The sequence below is a fragment of the Alligator sinensis genome, unplaced genomic scaffold, assembly GCF_000455745.1.
Source record: "Alligator sinensis unplaced genomic scaffold, ASM45574v1 scaffold1046_1, whole genome shotgun sequence".
Lineage (NCBI taxonomy): Eukaryota > Metazoa > Chordata > Crocodylia > Alligatoridae > Alligator > Alligator sinensis.
The window spans coordinates 1,303,923-1,325,620 of record NW_005842174.1 but is presented as its reverse complement, the minus strand read 5'-3'; the positions used below and the strand labels follow the sequence as shown (position 1 = coordinate 1,325,620).

The 21,698-nt window shown below is 42.0% G+C and overlaps 1 protein-coding gene across 4 annotated transcripts in view; it reads right to left on the bottom strand.

The window, feature by feature from the left end:
- Positions 1-21,698, bottom strand: part of SS18L1 (SS18L1, nBAF chromatin remodeling complex subunit) — a 27,532-nt gene continuing 5,834 nt past the window's right edge. For 2 of the 4 annotated variants that reach the window (XM_014520988.2, XM_006025928.3), the window contains exons 2-11: positions 19,990-20,066; positions 16,936-17,020; positions 14,424-14,568; positions 9,067-9,264; positions 8,370-8,534; positions 7,153-7,254; positions 6,543-6,635; positions 2,839-2,958; positions 2,426-2,553; positions 1-2,180 (exon numbers count right to left, since the gene is read on the bottom strand). In XM_014520988.2, the coding sequence (XP_014376474.1) occupies positions 2,154-2,180; positions 2,426-2,553; positions 2,839-2,958; positions 6,543-6,635; positions 7,153-7,254; positions 8,370-8,534; positions 9,067-9,264; positions 14,424-14,568; positions 16,936-17,020; positions 19,990-20,066 (1,140 nt within the window). In that variant the 3' untranslated portion in view covers positions 1-2,153. Of the gene's footprint in view, positions 2,181-2,425; positions 2,554-2,838; positions 2,959-6,542; positions 6,636-7,152; positions 7,255-8,369; positions 8,535-9,066; positions 9,265-10,085; positions 10,256-14,423; positions 14,569-16,935; positions 17,021-18,875; positions 18,895-19,989; positions 20,067-21,698 lie in introns of those variants that run through there. The other 2 variants (XM_025206827.1, XM_025206828.1) reach the window with 2 other exon arrangements.

The window sequence follows — 21,698 nt, the reverse complement described above, 5'->3', positions numbered from 1 at the left end:
TCCAAACGCTGGCATCACTTTGTTCCACATCGATACATAAAAATGGACAGCACATTAAATAAACGGGCTGTTATTCGCCGTTAGAAATCTTTTAACACCCCGAAAATCATGTATAAATTAGGAAATAAAATGTACAAACTATTTCCAAAGTGCTCTTTCAGATACAGTATATACACAACATTCAAGAAGTTCTTAATGTAAGACATTGCGGACCCGATGTCACGTTGCTGCTTCGCATGGTGTTGTTAACTGTTGCTCGTCTTTTCTCTGCACTTTCAAAATCCACGTAAAAAGCAATCTCCCAGCTGGAAAGGAGTCACTGTGTTCTCCTAGCTATCTGTCACAGTAACACCTATGGAAAAACAAAACTTTCTTTTTTTTCCCTTTTCTGTCCTTTTCTTGATACTTAAGAGTTGTAGGCAAACATCAGCAGGAAGAAAGAGAAATGAAGACCAACTCGAAACGTGAATTCCATTTCCTTGATCAGCAATGAGAAGAAGTGCGTCTGTAGCAAGGGCACAGCTTGAACAACATTTAATAAGAAGCTATTTAGCTATCCAGGCGTAAGGTTAGCCTTTCCTGGCAAAATCAAAATGTAAAGTATGACATCTATATCGGTAGGTCTTAGCTTTCAGAAGGTAAAATCTCCACAATGTAAAACCAACAAACACGCCAATTTAGACAGAAAAGGAAAAAAAACTCCATAGAGGGTGTAATTCAGCTCTATAGTCTAGAAGTTCCAATTAATTTTAGGCTAATATTTGCATTTAAAAAAAAAAAATACATGGGACATACATTTTGGTCACTTTAACACTTTAGCCACAGAGAAACCGTTTTATCAATTTGAATGTATCATCATTTTTATGAAGCATTAAACTGAGTAAGAACTGCATTTTTTCTTCTTGTTCATATCGGCTTTTAACTACCATTGTGCACATACGGTATTTCTCAGTTCTCCCTCTATAGATTTTCCTCTAACAGCTGAACCTATTAATACCCTTTCCATATGCATAATAGATGTTCCCTTTAAACAAAAATGGATTTTTCACACTGATTCTGAATTATTTCTATCAAGCTAGAGTAGGGAAAAGTAAAAGCAACGAGGAGCTGCAGAAAGCCAGTTCCTGATGATTTATAGGTGTAATGCTCTCTGGAAAGTGTGAAGTAGGGCAGTGGAAGAATCAGAAATGAAAAGGGCAACTAACCACCTGCTTGGGAAATTTGGCATGAACCAAAGTGTGCTATAAAATCTGGAATAGTGTATTTCAGACAGAAATTTTGCCAGTTTTTTTCCTAAGCTAAGCACGATATGAAGCAATATTGATGTCTAGGCAGACTGACAGATTCCAAAGCTCCCTTTTATTTTTTTGTTCATGATGACACATACCTTGCTTTACGTCTATGCATAAAAGGTGCCTCTAGTGATTAGTATTTTCTTGAATATGGGTTTTGATCATCTTTCTGTACCATTTACTACAAAAACGTGGAATAGTATATAGATATATTAAAAGAGGTGGGTATTTAGGCCTTGTAACCATGATACAAATTTGCTATGCAGAATATCTTCAGCCAATTAAATATGATTTTAGTTAGTTTTGTTTTCATCTTATAGCATGGATATTGTCTCAATGTAAAGAGTGTACCTGTCCCTTTACCGTAAAGTGGCAGATATAAGAGCCATGGATTTCAGAGGCTGGCATATAAAACAGGTAAACTGCAATGCATCCTGTGAAACAAAGGTCTGTAACCTGTACTCGGATAACTGCCTGAGCACAGATGTGACTATCTTAGTATTTTCCTGGACTGCAGAATCTTCTAGCTATTTTCCAGAACTGGATGCACAGAACTGTGATCAAATGACCCCTAAAGCTATTCAGAAACATCAAGAATGGGGAGGGAGGTGGGGGGGAAACAAACTTCTGCATTGTAATCAACATACAGTACTAGACACAGCACCAAATATCAAACCATTAAAGCATTGTCTTGTTACCAGTAGTGCACTGCTTCATATCCAGCATGAAATGAACACTGTTCACATACAGACGCTGCTTTGTGCTAAGGGATAACCAACATATTACAATGAATCAGCCTGTACATCCAGTTCAAAAGATGGATATACTATCGAAATGAATCTGACACAGGAATATGTCCCTTTATTGCTGGTAGTTTCCATATTGGCCCTGTTAAAAAATGAAAAAAAATAAGATGCATTAGACAATATAATTTCTGAGGTGGACATACAGGGAGTTGGGAGAAATGGTCACCTTTTGGCTCATGAAACTTGACAGGCTCACTACTGAACTGCCAATGCACTCACACAGGATCCTCTAGTCTGACAGTGGATCTAGGTCTTTGAACTCATAGCTTTTCTTGTGCACACGATAAAGCCACATAGCTGTTTACAGCAGAAATCAAAGTAATTTACCTGCTCGTAGCCATAAGGCCTCTGTTGTTGAGCAGATGGTCCTGTCTGAGAAGCTCTATAACTTCCATACTGCTGCCCCTGTCCCTGTTGGTAGCTGGAATACTGTGACGAGGCTCCCTGTGCAGGACCTGAGAAAACAGCAAAACTTATCACCAAAGTTTTATTTACCAAGGGAAAGCCTTGTGGTTAACAGCATACAGGTACACCCGCTATAACTGTAGTCGAGTATGGCTAAGCCAAGCCAACTTTTTAAACCGTTTGGCTAAGATACCGGTAAATGTACAGCTGTAGCGGCACAGAGCTCAGAGCAGGCTGCAAATTCTATCAGAGTAGCTGGGTAAATATCTGCCCTACCCCAACACATTGATATGAAAGCTTGCAAACACAAGACCTGACAACAAATGTTTCCTTACCGTATCCTTGTTGCTGTCCCGGGTAGCTTTGCTGATTTGGGTACTGCTGCTGTGAATACGTTTGCTGTTGCGCAGCTCCCTGTTGGTATCCTGCCTGTTGCTGGCTATACTGAGAATTTCCTAGAGAGAGGAGGAAGGTTTTAGTTTATCTGTAGGCAAAACCACTGTCCTAGGTTTTACTGCACTGAAAAGAAGTGATAGCAATACGTTGATATGAAACCTAGGAAAGAGTATTCCTTTAAAACCAGTCTCCTGCTGTTTTGAACTGATCGGAGATCAGAGATGTATTTCTCATTGTTTTAGTCCATTTGAGGGGGATATGGTGCAAGAACATAATAATCCTTAAGAAATGAATGTCCATCTGATCTCCCTCCATCCCAAACACCAGCAGCTCCCTTTTCCTCAATTTTAAATATCAGCCCTCCATTAACCAGATATATACATGCTTAAAATGTAAAAAACAAACAAACAAACAAACAAAAATCCTTTGAACAAAGCACAATAGATTTTCTTTGAGCACATTATTAAAAGACTCCAATAATCCAAATGTAAAACACAGTGATGTCAAGAGAAGAAGTCTCTCCCAGCAAAGGGAGAGTTGAAAGTTTCTCCTTTGGCTAGGTGACTGGTAGGTGTCTGGTAATAAACCAGTGGGTCATGGGGCTGAAGACATCTCCTGGATCGCAATGGGTCTGTTAAGTAGGGTGCAGAAATTCTTCACCAAGTGGAAGAATCTCCCAACAACCTTCTCACATTCACATCCGAGTGTTTGGGGACTTGGCCCTTCTGCGTTCTTCCCTCACCTGCACTGGAACAGCCCTTCTCTAAAAAAGCAAAATACCTAAAGCTGTAGCAATGCCTGGATAGAGAAGCCTCAATCAAGCAGGGACAAGAGAAGGTGTGGATTGTTAAGCGCTCCCTTCCCAAACATCAGAAAGGAGGAGTGGGCCTGGTTGGCCTTCTATTTTTCTGTTTTAGAGAAAATAATTTTTCTTCTCTCAAAAAGCAGCTCAGTCATTCAGAATTCATAGAACCAAAGACTACGCTCAGATACACACTGCAACTCCCATATACATCAATGGAAGCGATGTATTTACCTTTGTAGCATAACTTGATCTATGAGGAGCAACTTAGAAACAGGAAACTAGTCTGTATATGTGATCAGTGAGAAAGCAGACTTCATTATCACGCTTCCATGGGGTTATTTGTAAAACGCAGTGGTAGGCTAAAAAATAATGTGATATTGTAGAAAAATATCACGATGGGTATCTTGATAGATATCTACTAAAATGACTTAGATCGCTTACCATTTTAGTTATATTCTCTGGGATGCAATGCATTTTAATTTCTAGAATGTATTTTAAATCTGTTTTACTCTTTGGAAAGGGATTTTGCTTTTCAAAAACATGCATAGTGCATTGCCCTTGATTTGCAGTTGGTTGATATGCAAATATGCATATATTCCATGTCTTGTGGAGCTCGCAGCAAGTCAGAACGGATCAAAAAGAGCTGTTTATCAGTCTACATCTCTGAACATACAAATAAAAATCTGCTCCAAAATGAATAACTCTCTAATCAAAAACCCGCCCAGAGGTAAAAGAGCAGACTCAACATTAGGCTTCCCAAGTAGCTCTCAGTTAATAATAATGACCTTTATTCATATTTTCACAGAAAATAAGGTATCTATTTGCTATTGGAACCTGTAATTTTTTATTGAAATTGCTAAAACACTTACATGGGAAATCCAATTTGGAATATCCTGAAATAACAAAATGAACTGAGGCTTCACAGTGGTGTTTCAAACTATTTCTCTCCACAAAGGTTCAGGCAACGGGATCATTAACTTGTCTGAAAATTCTACCACTCCTTTCTGGAATAAACATTATGACACTTGCTATGAAATGACTAATTTAGCATTACATACAAAGAGAAAAAACCCTCTCTGGGTAGCATTTAAGTAGATAGTAGTAAGCAGTAGATATATAATACAGAAATGAAGTCTTCCCAAGCCATCAGAATAGGGAAAGTCTATGCTGTGACCAATTGATGACTGGCAAAAATCGCACTGGTGGTGATTTAGGTTCCTAACGTTCAGTGGGAATTGGGCATCTCACATGCCTTTTAAACTCTTTCCTGTACGATTATTTCTCAACTCCTCTGGCATGAATATACAGATCTTTGCATTATATTACCTGTGCTTTGAATGGCCAAAAATAATGCCTCCAGCAAAAGATGCCTGCAGCTTTCTCCTTCCACTAAACCCAACAAACACTGACATTTATATGAAAGTGAAAAGCAGTAAATAAATGCCATTGCAGGGTAAGGCACTAGTAGTGCTCTTACCTGGTCTGCTTAACCTGTGGCATTTTGTAAGATCTTCTTGGTGTGTCTGGTTTTGTGCCTTGTAGTCGTCTTAGTGAGGGTTTGGAGTGGATAACCTTATAGGGATTTATAGGGACCTTCAGGTGAATAGCTGCTTAAGAACACAGGGATCTGGATACAATGTCCTGGGAGGCCCCTTCCAGTGCTGTGGCCAATACAGTGATGAAGGGGAAACTGCAGGGTTGTTTTAATAGCAAAAGCTCTATGACTTGTTTCCTTTACTCCCATCTCTCTCCTCTTTTACTTTTCCTCTTGGCTATGTAATGCTTAGCAAGCATCATACCCCAAAATAACTCCTGTATATTTGTGTTTCTTTTCAGTTTTGAAACACAGTGAAACATAAATATTAGTTATTCAAGGGAGAACAGCTTTCTTGACCATTACACATTTGAATATGTAATTATGAATTTGTTAAGAACAACTTGAAAATGGTTCTTGTTAACGCAGTAACAACAATGGGATCTGGTTCTACAGCCTTTTCTCATTTAGGTAGTCCCTCTTATCTAAATAATGGGATCCTCTTTACAGTATGCTTCTAGCTCTTCTCAGAATTTGCTGTACTTGCAGTTTTTAGCATCACCTGATAACTCAGAAACACTCAGCCTTGTTTTGTTCTCACTTACAAGTCTGAAGCTACATTCATATAAGACTTTAGGCCATTGTTTACAGAAGATGTCCAACGAGTTGAACAGTCAGAATGAAAAACAGAGGCTCGGAAACTAACTCCTTTCAATTCCTTTTTTCTCAGCTTAAAAAGTTTCCACTTACAGCCACCAGTTCTTCCTGCTCTCAACCAGTTTTTCTAAATCCAGCATGAACTTTATTTTCCCATCATGACCTTTGACTTTAATTAATAATTTAATAGCACTTGATTTCAACTCCATTTAAAATCAAACAAGAATTTCTTACAGCTTATTTTCTTACGAGTGGCGTTAATCCTGATATTCTGGCCACTATTTTTTCCCACAGCTATTTTGTCCACTGCTATAATTCCACCTTGTTTGACTACACCTGCCTTGCTATTAGCAAGGGTCATTTCTGTAGTTCACACAAGGTGTACGTATGAACTATTGCTGATTCCCAAAAGGCTGCATAGTCATGGTAGCATCGCTATACTGCTTAAAGCTGCTATGCCCAACTACATTCTATTTAATTTTACCCTTTTGAATAACCTGCAGTTTAGGAGGATCTCTCAATCTAGGAGACAAACAACCCTTAACTCTGCAGAAATTACATAAAACAGCTTTTACATTTTCCTAAGTGTAAAGTACATATGTGGGCAAAATCTTTGGTCTGCACAGATTGCCAATATATCTTCTCACCTCCTTCATAGTAATGTTGTGTAGAGTCCTCAAACGACCTGTCATAGCTCTGCTCAGTGTAGGATGACTGCTGATATGCATAATCACTATGACCTGCAAGGAACAGAAAATGGAAAAGGTTCATCTGATCCATGCATAATTACATGCCTTATTATATATAAAATATGTATTGCACACTATGCAGACACACATATTGTGTTTCAGACCAAGGACTAAAAGTCTTATGTTCACTAATTAGGCCAGAAGCAGCAGAGACCTCTGAAGAAGGCTAGCATAAAGTGGATAGGCTGCTGATGAAAAGGCTATTCATTTGCCATGTCTGAAGCAGTACTTCCCGATTAAAGGGGTTGTGTACCAGTGCACATCTGTCCTCTTTTCAGCACACAGTTTGCATGTTAAGATGCTGCAATGATATGGGTACACAAACCTACATACAATGGAGTGGGACCAGGATTTTTTGGCATGTCAGGTTGGAAACAAATCTTAAGTGTACAGTATGTTTGGTTTATGTTAATTTCTCTTTCATCTCTTGGAAGTGATAGTTGTGCAATTCCACACCCTACCAGGCTCTGTTGCATCAGTAGCAGTTACTATTGCTCAACAGAATTACCATCTGGATAATATTGCTGGTTCATAGGCTCTGATGAGCCTTGTCCATGGCTGTACTGTTCACTGTAATATTCCTCCTGCCCCATGTACTGTTGAGAGGAACCTGCAAACCACAAAAAAAAAAAAAAGAGAGCGTGCAAACGCGCATATTAAGTGGGCCGTAAACATAAGCAATACTTTTTCATAAGCAAATTAGTTTGAGGGGACAATTTTTTCATCTGAAGAAGTCACTGAGCTTTATATATTTAGAGCTGTGTCAAAAATATTCTGCTCACAGACTAAGAAAACAGCTTTCACAGAAAGAAGTTAGATTAAATTAGAGTAGTTCCACAATGGTAAAATACCTACACAATGACACCAAAAGTGACAAACAATTAAACTGTTAACCTGAGTCACTAAGTGGCAGAGCCGTCCCTAGGGGCGTGGGGGGCCCGGGGCATATCAGCCAATGTGGGGCCAGGGGGTGGCGAGCGGCTGGAGTGCGGACTGGCAGGGGGCACCAGCCAGCTGGAGCACAGAGCCAGTGGCATGCAGCAGCCATGGCAGTGCCTGTACGGTACTGTCTGCAGGGCCCCCGCAAAGCACGGGGCCTGGGGCGGTTGCCTCAATTTGCCGCCTCCTAGGGACAGCTCTGCTAAGTGATATAAAAAAGGATATGGATACATGGATAACACATGGATAATAATACAGTTAGCATTAAATATCTTAACAGAGGTATCTGTTAAAAAAATAAAGGTTAATTAACTTTCTATTTCAATCAGCCTAGCAGTTTCATCAATTTGTGTAACTGTTTCCAAGCCATCTTTCAGTCAGAAGGGTTATAGTTACCCTTTGAGATCTTTCTTAGCCTACAATAAAACTAAGTTTTGTTTTATTGGCAACCTGCAATCTCCTTTGCAGAGACTTCTTTGTTAACAGCGCACATGGGGACTAATGCCAAAGCCCCCTAAAGAAACGCAAAGGACTTTCCTAGACTACAGTGGGTTCTGGATCAAGCTCTAGTCGTTTTCTTTACGGAGGCACTGTCACTTCTGAACCGCAGAAATAGAAAACGGTGAACATACAGCCAGACTAAAACTCCACTGACATCCTACCCTTATCTCTCCTGCTTTGGGATCGCCTCTTTGACCTGTTCTCACTGGGGTCCTCCCTTCACAGATTGTTCCATTTTTGTTGCCTGTTTACCTCTGCCCTAAAACAGTCCAGTAAAAGGCTTACCTTGCTGTGAAGCTCTGTAGGGACCCATGGGTCGCTGTCCCATCATGCTGTTGCCTTGGTTGCTCTGACTCATCATGGCAATGGAGGACTGTCCTTGGTAATGTTGGCTCCCTCCTTGTGCTGAATTATAATGTGACGTTGCCACTTGTTGGTGCATCATGGAGACTATATAGCACATAGATAACAATGGTTTCTAAAGAGAGGTCATATTTCTCTCCTTGGTCCCCTTGAAAATAAGCTAAAACCCTCAGACAAGTTAATGGCTTCTATTTCCATCCTAGTCACCCTGTTAATTTTCCATAGGAAAAAAAGCAAACTGTATCCATTGTCTCAGTGTACATACTTCATTTTTATATTCTCTCATCTGAAGCAATATGCTATTATATTACTTCATACTCGTATGGGTCATTAATCCATAGGTCACAGAGACTTGCTCACAGGCACTGTGGTATGGGGCTAATGAAGCTTGGGGACCACTATGTCACATAGCCGGTACAGTGATGTTTTCAGTTGGGCATTTACAAATGCAACCCATCTCAATAAATAACAGAAATTCACTGCTGCAGGAGAACCACAAGTGTCTTGTATGAGGAAAGTAATTAATGAGAAAATTAATCTACCTGCATTTTTCATTCCTTCTCTAATCAACTTTAACCAAGTCCTTTCAAACCCAGCAGAAAAGGAAAAGGAGCCTTACCTGGATTAGACTGCATGTTGATATTTGTTCGAGACACATAATTGCCTATTGACCCCTGGCCTTGCATTGGCACGTTCTGAGATGCAGGCACTGTATGGCTGTAACCAGGCCCCGTGGCATGACTGCTGACAGTCATGCTCAAGGAGGTGGTGGGCATGGTATTCTGGCCTGACTGCTGCATAGACACATGACTGGGACCTAAGGGAAAGCAAAGAAAGCAGCAAGGAACGTTAGTGAAAACACACAGAGTTCTGCAAGCCTTTCTGTAGTGACTGTTATCATACCTAGGAATGAGGGGGGTGGGGAAAAATCAAGTGAAATAAAATTCATTGTGCCGACAGTCACAAAAACAAACAATCCCCCAAATTCCAACGTCTGGCCCTGCTAATTACAGAACAGTTAAAACGGCCTGCCTAGCCAAAGAGCTAAACCGGGTCTCAGCCCCAGAACCAAACCTGGGCTGAAAGGAAAACAGAAACAGATTTTGGAGCTGGAGCCCTACAACCAGAAAGCCTCATCAGCATGACAGAAAACAGCTGTAACGTGCAGCATGGTTGGCAGAGTGCCAGGTGCAGCCTCAGGCACTACCATTAACCAAGGACTCCCACAGTCCCAGCCCCTGGACATCTCCGCTGTTACTTGACAACTGTCAGCTTCTGCTTCCTTCTCCCTTGCAAGTGAGGAGTTCCCACTCTCCTCACCCCTTCTCATGCACAAGGTGTTACTGGAAGGACCCAGCAGTGCCTCCGTGTTGCCAAGGCATCCACAGAACATCTTGCAAATCGGCTTTCTCGTCTGCTGAAGTTTAAAAGCACATGACCAAGGATGCAGGGACTCTGCCATCTCACAAGCCATGGGGGAGAGGCATCAGCTTTTTTGGTGGGAGCACAGCAAAGTGCCATAAAGGGTGGGCGAGGGGGAGAAAGTCCCAGCAAGCCCTCCATATAAGGAGAGAGAAAGGGGGTCTATCAAACCTCATTAGGGTGGAAGGAAAGAAAGGGCACGATGCACTCACTCACCCCCTGCTCTGCGGCTGACATATCCTCTTCTTCCTCCTGTCCTCCTTCCCTGTAACAGCTCAATTGCTGATAACCCAGATTTTCTGAGGAGGTGTTTTCCAGAACACTATGATAAACCTTATTGTTGTGACCCTGTTTCCTCCCACACCAGTCCACTACACGGCCTTGCTTCTCCATAAATCCACTCCTACCCATGGAATTCAGTTCTGAGGATATGTTGCAATAATATCCAGACAACCGGGACTGCCACAGCAGGACACTATGTCCTGACTTCGCTGATTTGCTTTCACAGAGCTCTCTAAATCAAATCCAAAGCCTCTGTCTTTGTATTGGGGCCTAAAGAGAAAGAGGGAGTTCTACAGAGCCTTGCGAATCATCCTATAAACTAAAGAGTTTTTCCTCAGCGTACTTTCAAAGGTTCTGGGTTACCAGCCCTGCCCTTTCGTAGAAGCAGAGCTAGCGTTTTCCTAGTCCCCACACATTTCAGGGGTGCTTCCACAGCTCTTTGCTGAGGTGGCAACACACAAACTGGCCTGATTTCAACTCTTAAGATCAGAGATAGGGATAGGAGCTGCCAGCCTTCCTTTCCTGTACGGGGTTGCAAGAAGGAACCTTGTGGCTTCATTCAACCTTCCAGAGGTGCAGGGGTCTTATTTGTACTTGGGGTCACCCCAGTGATACAGCTGATTTTGATGATTAAAACATGTTGTTCTAAGTTGTAGAGAGTTAGTCACAGTATGAACAACTGTGCTGGGGGCTGTAAGCAGGGACCTATTGACCCCAGGGTGTGCTAGTTCTATTGCCATTACTTCAACTGAACAGAATCAGGCCCCTGTTTCATACCCATTATCGCTTTGGGTCCTTTCAGTCCCATGCTTTAGAAATGTAGTCATATGTACTCTTTACCATTTCAAGGTACTGTTGCAAGCTCATTTGCTCACGTGCTGTTCCCCAAACAATAGAGCAATATGTTGCACTACTGTCACAATGTTATTTTAAGCCATTGTTATTAGTTGAATTTATAACCTGAATGGCATTTTAAATATTTTTGTATACATTTCCTTAATTATTCATAAAATATTTATGAATATTGAAATGAGAACACTTGTTGTAGTCTAGATCGCTGTATTTTCCCTTACACAAAGTGGGGGCCGGATTCTCAGCAAATGCAAACAGACCTAGCTCTACAGAAGTCAGTGGAACCATGCCAAGCTATTGTACCGAGGTATGACGTATGCCTTGCTACAGTTACGCATGTGTTGTACAGCTGATACTTGCTCCTGAATGAAACACAAGACAACAAGGCATGTGAATGAATAACAGAGCCAGTAATCACTTTTGAGTGAGAGCACTTCTGCTGAGGGTGCTTACAAATTCGGCAGGCTTTGTCGAAGATAGCATTACTTACAGTCTTTTCTTAAAGCTCCAGCTCCCAGATTTGTAGGACTACTTATGAATCTCACCCTCACTTAAACAGATTCTCTGTAACTAATGGCTGTGGACAGAAACTTGGAGATGTAATTCTAGTGCCCTTAGGGAAAGGGCACATGATGATCCATGATAAACGCTGAAAGCTGGCAGAACCAGTTGGTCCTAAAAGGTTGGGAACTACTGGGTTAGTTTGAACACAGCCAAGTTTACAAGCTGTTGTTTAAGCTAGGTGGTCCCGGCTGGGGAACCAAGGCATAAAAGAAACAAACCAACCCCTATTCTGGCTGGCATTTGAAGGCTTATTTGAAATGCTAGTGGTTGTTTCTGTCCCCCTCAATCAAATCACTGCACTTGGCACCCTGGCTGGCAGTCTTAAGAAGGATGTCAGGGACTGAATGAACACAGAAACCTGATCTTCTTTCTAGAGCTGATTCCTTCTAAGAATGAGCGAGGATGATGCTATGGAAGCTGGCACTGCTGTCCCTCCCTCCTGTGCATTATCTTGTTTAGTTATGGGCGCCATTCTATATTGCTGTCACTTGACCACTTGCCACAAATGCCAGAGCTCTCATTCTGAGAACTGCAGGCGCCTTTGCATACCTAGTTTGTGAAAGATACTGCCGTAAGTAAGTTTGTCAGTCACAGGGGGCATCTACACCAATGATGCTCAACCAGGGTGCCATTATATACAGGGGTGCCACGAGATCCTTTTAAGGACGGCACACAATATTAGCACAGTTAGGTGTGCAAACACCTACACGTGATTCACATGTTAAACCCAGATTTCAAATAGAAATCTATAGTGTCCAAAGCATTCTGACCTGTTGTGGTCTTTCAAAGTCTTTGCAACAAAATAATTGCTCTGTTATTTTTCCATTATCAAAAAACAAGTAAAGCTAAAAGCCTGCATTTTCCAAGGGATGCCTTGAATCTAAAAAGGTTGAGAACTACTGGGCTACACAGTTAAGCAAGGGTAGGATTGCAGCATGCCCGTGCTAGCTGAATCTAGCAAGCAGAGACAACAGGAGCAGTGAAGATGATTCAGCATGGGCTGGAGCACATGATAGGAAGCAGAATACATACCCAGACTCCCTGGAAGGCTTATGCTAATATCTGTGCCACCACACCTTCAGTGCTACTGTTACTCACAGGCAGACAAGGTTCTTTGGTAAACCTGATCTCTTTTATTAGATCAGCTCAAATAGTTGGAAAAATTCTTCATAGCAAGCTTTCGGGCACAAACACCCTTTGTCAGGCTGAAGGTCTGTTGTCAGGCTGCAGACAGTCTGTGCTCTTTCTGCGTGGAGTGGTAAAGCAGTCAGAGGCCAGTACATATGCAAGAAAGCCAGTCAATTAAAATGTAAATTGAGGTGGTCAGTAGATGAGAGGCAGGTGAGGGGGGGGGAAGGGAGAATGAATGTAGCTGTAGTCAAAGGATGAGACACAGCTACTGTCTATAGCTACTGTTATTAACAATAGCTAGTTTCAGTTTGCGAAGGTATGTTATAATCAGATCTTTGTTTTGCTGGGAACTTAGTTGAGTTTGCACTAGGGTTGTCTTTTTGGGACAATACTGACTGGCACTAACCAGCTGCTCTGCTGGAATTCTCAGCAGAGAGCCCAAGGATAAACCGGGGATGGAGACGGAGCTACCCTCTCACCCCCTGAAATCTAGTCAGGGTTGGCGCACTTTGATGGGCATTGCCACTGTCCTTTGTTTAACCACAGCACAGGTAACACTGAGGGCTTCAAGGCTGCCAATCGGGACCCTTCCAATCACCACCGAATTCACACAGAAAATGTTGAGGAAGAAAATCAAAAACAATAATGAAAATGGAAATTCTGAGTAAAACACAGCAATCCATGTTAGTTGAAGAACCTTACAACCAGGAAGCCCAGAATAAACTTATGAAGGTCAGAACTATAAGCTGTAAAACTATCCAAAGGAAGAGTCTCAGGCAGTGGTTTAAAGGGACACTGTCAACTTGTCCCCAAGTCAGCTAAAAAAAAAGTGAGAAGTAGTTTCACAGCTTGCACCTGCTCCTGGGTCATTTCAGCAAGGTCTGAGGTTTTACAGTCACATTTTCCTGTTTTTAGAAAATGAATTTCTCTTCTCTATCACTGGGAAAAGATGCACATGAACAACACCAGAAAGATGCAACTGTGAAGTGGGAAGTGTGAAGATACCAAATGTTGTCAAATACACAAAGTGAACAAACTGAAAAATACAAAAAAAGTCCCTCTAGCCACTTTCAGTTAAATGTGTCTTCAGTGGGGGAGGTGGGGGGGGGGAGAAAAAAAAAAAAAAAAAAAAAAAAAATCAGACAAAAGGTTGTTTGTTAAGTTGACAGCTTCCCCTTAAAGAACGTATGCCAACTATTTGGTCAGGTGGTACAATATTTTTAGATTTCTCTAGAAGAAGACCGATGTTACTCCATTTTATTTCTGAAAAGGTATTGGAAAAACTTTTCAGTATAAAGGCCTCATCCAGAGTCTGCGACTCAGATGAGCAATCTTCAGCCTGTTTATCTCACCTAACTCATTGGGACTGACTGCTTGTCTGCAAAACACTTGCAGTATGCAACCCAGTGTATTTTTATGATCAAACTCATTATGATGTTTAATTATTAGGCATCTTTTAATTGGTGATTCTCAGGACACATTTTTATAACTTTTTTTTTTTTTAATTTTACCTCTAGAGAGATACTAAGTGGTCTGGAGCCCTTGCAGACCCCAAGAAGCAATGTCAAGTGTAGCCATTTTGTGAATATTTCAGCATGTGCCTGAAATTCCCATATGCCTGAAGGTGAGTTACAGAGCTGTAACAGACCTCTTCTAAGTATATTCTGCATTAATGATGTTGTTGCCAGGCAACAGGAAAGCAGCACAAAGGGGAACAGTGCTCACCATTGCTAATCTGACTCTGCATGAGGGAGGAGGGAGGAAGGCCTGTCCCAATCGCATCGCTGAGATTGCTCTGTGAATGGAGGGACTGGCTGGATGCGCTCTGAGTCATTCCGCCTGGGCCCAAGTTCATGTTTTGCGTTGGCGGCTGCAAACAACAGGGAGGAGAAGCAGATTTTTAGGTTTTAATTAAAAAAAAACAAAACAAAAAAAAAACCCAATATCCTTCCACCCTCCCCAAGCTGACATGACTATGGCTGCAAATGGACTCAACCAAAAATGCACTTCCACATCTTGCAGGCCTTGGGCTTGGTTTTGCAAAAGCAAGTACTTCTTTATGTACTCCTACCAATTGGAAGTCAGCCTGCTACAGAGAGGCCAGTAAGAAACCCGTACCCCAGTGAAGTCAAGGTGTACAGCAGGGCTCAGACCTCGGGCTGGCCCTTCTGTGCTTAGGTGAGCTTCATTCTAAGCTAGCAGGCTTGCTAAACTCAATGCAAGCTAGCAGGCTTGCTAAAGGCACAAGCAAAGAGTACTCGCATGTCAGGGCTGGCTGGGATGAATGTGGGTAAAGCAAATCATTAGCCATGGCATAGTGCACAAAGCTGCCACTTTCTAAATAGTTTACATTGGCTAGAAACTCACTGCAGAATATCAAGTCATGAACACAGTGTCTGATCCTGACAATTTTACTCAGACAAAACTTTCATTTAACTCAATGGGAATCGTCCCCTGAATAGCAGCACCAGATCTGACCACAAGCAAAAAAATAAAAAAAATATTCAGAATGATTGTAAGAAGCAAGGATTTCTTAAGCTGATATCTATTATCGGACCACCTGCATAGCTGAGATAGAATTAGCCAAGTTTCGAGTGCAAGACACTCCTCATAATTCTAGTTCTGGCCTCATTTATTTAAGCAGTAAAAGCTGCATTAGTGAAAGTAGTCTTGATTGCAGCCTGTAATGATCAACACTGGGAACAGAACGTTGATAACGAAGGACTCTTCAATTTAGCAGGCAGGGATGACAGGATCCAATGGCTGGAAGCCACAGCAGAACAAATTCCTACCGGTTACGAGAGACAATTTTTTAGGTAGCCTTTGGAACAACTTACCAAGTAGTAATTCATTCTCCATTGCTGAACATTTAAATTCACTTTAAATCAAGGTTGGAGGGTTTGTGGGGGGTTTTTGTGTGTGTTTGTTTTTTTTAATAAGGATCTGCTCTGGTTCAGTTATTCCAGGGAAGTCCTATTTGCAGCATTCTACAAGGGGGGAAAATAAAGCAGGGCTGTCTAACTTCTAGGAGGCTGGGGACTGCATGCTCTACAGGCCACGCTAGTGGGGATCATGAGCTCCTGGGTCACACACTGCATGAATGCCCCCCACCATGTTGCACCACACGCCCAGCCCTCCCACCCCTGCTGCAACACACCCTACCACCACTTCAGTTATCCTGCATAGATGTTCCCCCCACCACCACTACACATGTTCATGTGGGTCCCACACTGAACTGTGCACCTGCCCCCCCACCCCTCCACTACTGCACTGCGTGCCATGCAGCCCTTGCCTCACCACCAGGATGCTGCGCTGCGCTGCACCGCCTCCCTGGGGTGAGCACAGACTCCAGAAGCCAGAGGAGGGAGGGGGAGTGCAAAGAATCTGGCTGCTATTGCAGCCAGAGCAATAGTGGGAATCACAGCTGGGCAGGATCACTCAACCCTTTCAGTTGGACAGCCCTGGGCGAGATGATCCTAACAGTCTGTTGTGGCAGGCAAAATTACTGTAAAGTCAGGTGACTGCAGAAATGAGACCTAGGCCATCCATAGGTCAGAGATTCCGAGCTACAAAAGCATTATACATTGACCCTGCCTCCACCGGAGTCAGAAAAATCTTGTTCACTTCATTGGTGAAATATCAGACCCTTACGCTGGGCTCATCACCACAGCACCTGCTTGGCTTGCAGGGAAATAGGCAGGTAATCTAGGTAAAGGTATTATGCAATGTTTAATCCTCAATGAGTAAAAGATTAAGGATTAGTACTCTGGGAGCTTTCAAGGCTAAAAACAGGAGCCCTGTACCATTAAAAAAAGGGAGTCTCTCAGCTTCCCAAGGGGATACACAGAATTTGTTTCAAGCCTTGGGAAGTCCTGTGATATCAGTCCTTAAATTAATGGCATTTGAAAGTGCACAACAGCTAATTTTGCTTAGTTAGAGATTTATAATAGGACATGTTCAGCCCTCTATAATGGATTCATAATATTTATGCATTTGGTCTATAAACGAAGGGCACACCAGTGGGGATCAAGACCTCAAATCTTGATTTTTTATATATAAATAAAGAGAGAGAGAGGTTTAAAGTATTTTATCCTCTTAGGCAGTCTACTGAAATCCAGAACCCTTTTAAAAAAAATATTTCTATAAGACTCTTATTAACACCCTTTTTTCCAATCAATATTCAAACAATCATTTCTTTGTCTCAGTAAATATGCTTATTATTAGTATTGGTACTCACAGCAGGAAGCAACGACTGCATGTTCTGGTTTGAGTCTGCTATTGTTGCCAAGTAAACCAGATTTCTGTGCAAGATTTGTTGGTATCTACAAGATAAGGAGCAGAGTTTACTTCGTAAAATGTTAACAATATCTAAAAATCCTACTTCATGAATTCACTGCAACCTTGTCTTTGAGCCTACAAATCCTCAATAGGTATAAGTTAGCTGCTCTGCTTCCATCATAATACATAACAACCATACTTCCATCGTAATAAATAACAACCAATTCTGTGCTGCCCTTAGTTTTATCAGAATCTGTCAAAGTACCCAATATCCATTTTACAAATGGTTAAACTGAGGAAGTAAAGAGATACTGAAAACGCACTGAATAGTTGGTAGACACAGGAACTGAGCTTTGGAGTACTAACTTCCAATCCTCTGCTTTAATGATTAGCTATGGGACCTTTATTTCCTTTATGCCCTAGCAGTGTATACAGATTAAGCCTCCGCAAACAAAAAACTGTTTGCCCTGTAAGCAAGCTCAGGGGAACGCTGTCTTTTTAGGACTGAGCAGTGCCAGTCACCAAAATCACGTGAAACATTCATGCTTCCTCCCCGAGTAAACTTGAAAAGATTGGGATGAGGAACAGGAGGGCAACTAGAATGAAACATTAAACGCTGGGCCACTGAGCAAGAGTAGAGCTAAACTTTTAGAAGCAAGGAAGGCACCAAGAGAACAAAAAGGGACACCTTTTTAAACACAATTTCCTGTTGGTGGGGGTTTAGGAGAAAGAAGTAGGAAAATGAAGCCAGAGTGATGACACAAATGAAAATGGGGAAAAGGAAGGCAGAAGCATGGAGCTGAGAAGGTAACAGAACACCCCGACTCTCTCTCTGTTTAGCATGATCTGTGCAGAACGCTTACAGTTTTATCTAGTGCTCCAAATCTTTGGTGAGTAAATCACAGTGAACAAAGTGAATATTCACCTCCTGCTGCAAAAGACTGAAATCTCCTGCGATGAAGTATTGACAAACATACATGGCAAACTTCTCCTCTGTTGGTAAAGCACTGGAACAGGTTACCCAGAGAGGCTGTGGAGTCTCCATCACGGAGGTTTTTAAGACTTGGCTAAAGAAAGCTTTGGCTGGGATGATCTAGTTCGGGATGCTCTGAGCAGGGAGTTGGAATAGATGACTTCCTGAAGTCCCTTCCAACCCTAATTTTCTATGATTCCCTCTTGCATACATTTTCCATTTTAAGAGATCAACAGCTTTCTTGCTGGCCTTTCAGCTTGCCCTGTCCTGTGGCAAGTTTGCTAGGTTTTCCTGACTGAGCTGCAATCCATTCTTCCAGTAAAGATGCATGCCGCTTTGATGATTAAGACTAGCAAGTAGTAATATCAATTAATAACCCCATATCCATCGTTTGTATACAGAGTTCACCAAAATCTTTGAGAAATACCATTTAATCCTTTTTCTGATAAAACTGTTATTAACTTTATGTGAACTAGAAAATAATTACCTACCAGCACTGATATTTAACTCCTGAACAAATGGTCCCATAATCCTAAATTCACACTGCTTTATAATTACTTTTGTAAATGATATGTTAAGATTATTCTAAAGCCTCATCATTACCTCTGCGAACTCCAGAGCATACGGCATTATGCACAGACATACTGTCTCCTGTCACTGTGCCTGTGTAGTGTCTGCAATGAGAATTACCTGCACTTGCCTCATAACAGGAACATAACCCTTAAGAAGAGAGACTCCAGCTTTCATTTTTATATGGGAAAGACTCCCTCACTCACCACACATGCATATGTGTGAGAAAATGTCCCATCATTCAGTAACAGCTCAGCCCCTGGGGTTTTGCTTGTATCGTGAATGCAGAATTCGGTCTAAAAAGTGACTTTAAAAGAAACACTGCTCTTCTCCAGTCAAAATACCACGTTTCTCACCATTCCCTTTTCCTTCCTCAGGTAAGTACGTGGGCCCAATCCTGCATCTGATCCATGCTTGCTTTGAATGGGAGTTTGGCGCACAGAATAATTCAGAGGGGGGTCAACTTATATTTCTGTGTTTCACTTTTGCCAGTAACATGGCCAGGAAGAAACTGGGGGTGATGGCAGATCAGACACTCAGCAGGAGCCCACAGTCTGATGCTATTACAAAAAAAATAAGCAAATGAAATGTTGGGTTGCGTTAATAGAGGCACCGTATGCAAACTGTGTGATATGAGGGCAACACTTTACTTGGCACTGGTTGGGCCTCAGTTGGAGCACTGTGTCCAGTTTTGAGCACTAGACTTTAAGAAGGATATAGAAAAACTGGGAAAAGGGGGTACACGAGAGCAGTGCTCATGTATCTGAAAGGGTGCCGGGAAGAAGACGGGCAAATATTCTTTTGCTGGGCCGCAAATGGCAGGCCACTGGGCAGTGGGTGGGTACAGTGAAGCAAACTTTAGTCAAATCTCATGAAAAACTTCCTAACTGTAAAACCAGTAGGACAATGAGCGGAGACTCCTTCACTGGAGGTTTCCAAGAAGAGCTGAACAGGCATCTACCTGGTATGGTTTAGGAATAGCAAGCCTGTACAGGGGATTGGACTAGATGAAACTCAAGGTCCCTTCTAATCCCTTGATTCTACAATTCACTTGATGTTTTAAGTCAGAACCGTCACTCTCCTTCCACAGCGAGGGACACAGAGAACGTGCATTTACCAGGCATAAACTATTGCCAGTTTTACTTTTCATTTGAACAAAACCACTGATACAGCCTTACTGCTTATTTTGAAGACATCTCTCATTCTCTTCCGCCACTTCCCTTTGCTTTTTGTGTGGTTTTTCCTTTTTTTTTTAAAATGACACTGCTCAAAAAGCCCAAGGGTGAAACATTAAAATGAACAAACAAAAAATGTTTTTGTCCCAAAAGCAATTTAAACCTGTTAATATACGGTAAAGCCTAGAAAATTAGCAATCCAAGTACTCTTGCCACTGGCAGGTACAGAACATCGTTCACAACATCCTTCGTGGTAAGAAGCCTGGGAACAATCTTTAACGTTAATAATACTCACTGGGTACATTCTGCCGTTTTGCCTTTGCTCTGATAGTCCATAATACACTGTATTAAGTGATGATTTTCATCTAGCATCTGGATAAAAAACAAAGCATCAAAAGACATGTCACTATAAGACTGAAATCCATCAAGTACTGCTGTAGTTTTCTTCTTTCTGTAATATTCTGCTTTCATTCATTCTTATCTTGTGGATGGTTCTTTGTATATATTTGTTACCTCAGGTCACTGTAAAGTGCCTAGGCTGGAAATGGAATATTAATACAGAATCAGATCTCTCCCAACTACTCCCAGAAGTGAAATATCATTATTGAATGTTACAAGGAAAACAATCAAGTCAGGATGGGAGGTCTCCAGTTTGTGCTAATCTGAGCCTGGAACTATTCCACCTTGTATCTGAATAGGAATAACAAAACAGAAAAAAATTATGCAAAAGATTTACAACTTTCTCACTGAAATAGTCTGTATTCCCCTGGTTTCAGACTGCCGATCCTGTGAAGGATTCTCTACAGGATACCCACAACATTTTCACATTTTTAGTTCATCTCAATAGAGAAAAAAAATGGTATTTTGGCAATACAAGACTTCCTTCAGAAATGAAAGGGTTGGTGCAACTTATGCTGCTTAACACACAACAGTACAGCTCATGACCACCATACCGTAGGCTTGTACCTAACTTCCACTGTTGTCAAAAGCAAATGTCAGTGCTGCTTACCCCTAGCCTAAGGAGGGATTATTGCCACTTGACATGTACAGACTGGCAGCACAGAGAAGACTCAACCACACAAGCTCCTTACTGTGCTGGCCCTTGCATAAACATCCGTGATATGATCATCTGTTCCCCAAGGACTGACAGTCTGAAAGGATTTGGATGTTTGATTTTGAAAATCGGACACACACGTGACCATAAACCAATGTTAGCAACAACCTTTCCACACTGGACCCTCCTGGATCCCAGAACCATGTCTTGTCAATGCAACTCCATTAGCTCCTGGAGGTGGCCAGGACCGAGGTCGTACACCCATTGGGCCCACTCGGACATTGCTACCTTTAGCTAGAAAGGCTCTGGAATAGGAGCAGTTTCTAAGCTTACTCTGCTGATCTGAAAAGAGCCAGATATGTAGATACCATGGGATGAGTCCGGGCTACACAGAGAGGAGGAGAAACATATTCCCTTCTCTTGTTGTGCATTCAGCCCCAATCACTGGCTGGATTGTGCATTCAGCACCCATCGCCAGCTCCAGACTGGAGCTCCAGAGCCCCTTAGTGCACATGCATCTGTTTAAATGTGGCATTACGACTGAATTCAGGAAGGCTCCTTTCTCGCTTTGTTGAAGACCCTTTACAAAATGTAGAAAAACCAAAAGGTAGAACAGCCATAAACCTCAATGTCCGAACAGTAGGGATAGGCTGACAAACTTGCGGCGCCAGGAGACACGCGAAGTGGTGTGGGTCCTGCATCTTAAAGCCCCGACGGGTCACCAAATAGATGCATCTGCAGTGAACTGTGTTACTGTTTTAACAGCTATTGGATTTCTTGTAGCTTTAAAAACAAGCAGGTCTACTGCCTACCCCATCTGCTGCTGGACTTCTACAGCTGCAAATTTGGCAATTTGTCTCAATTAGTACACTAAGGTCTAGCCTAACAGTTCTGAATGGGTCCTTGACTCTGTATATACCCTGCTCAGGGATATATGATTTCCCTCCATA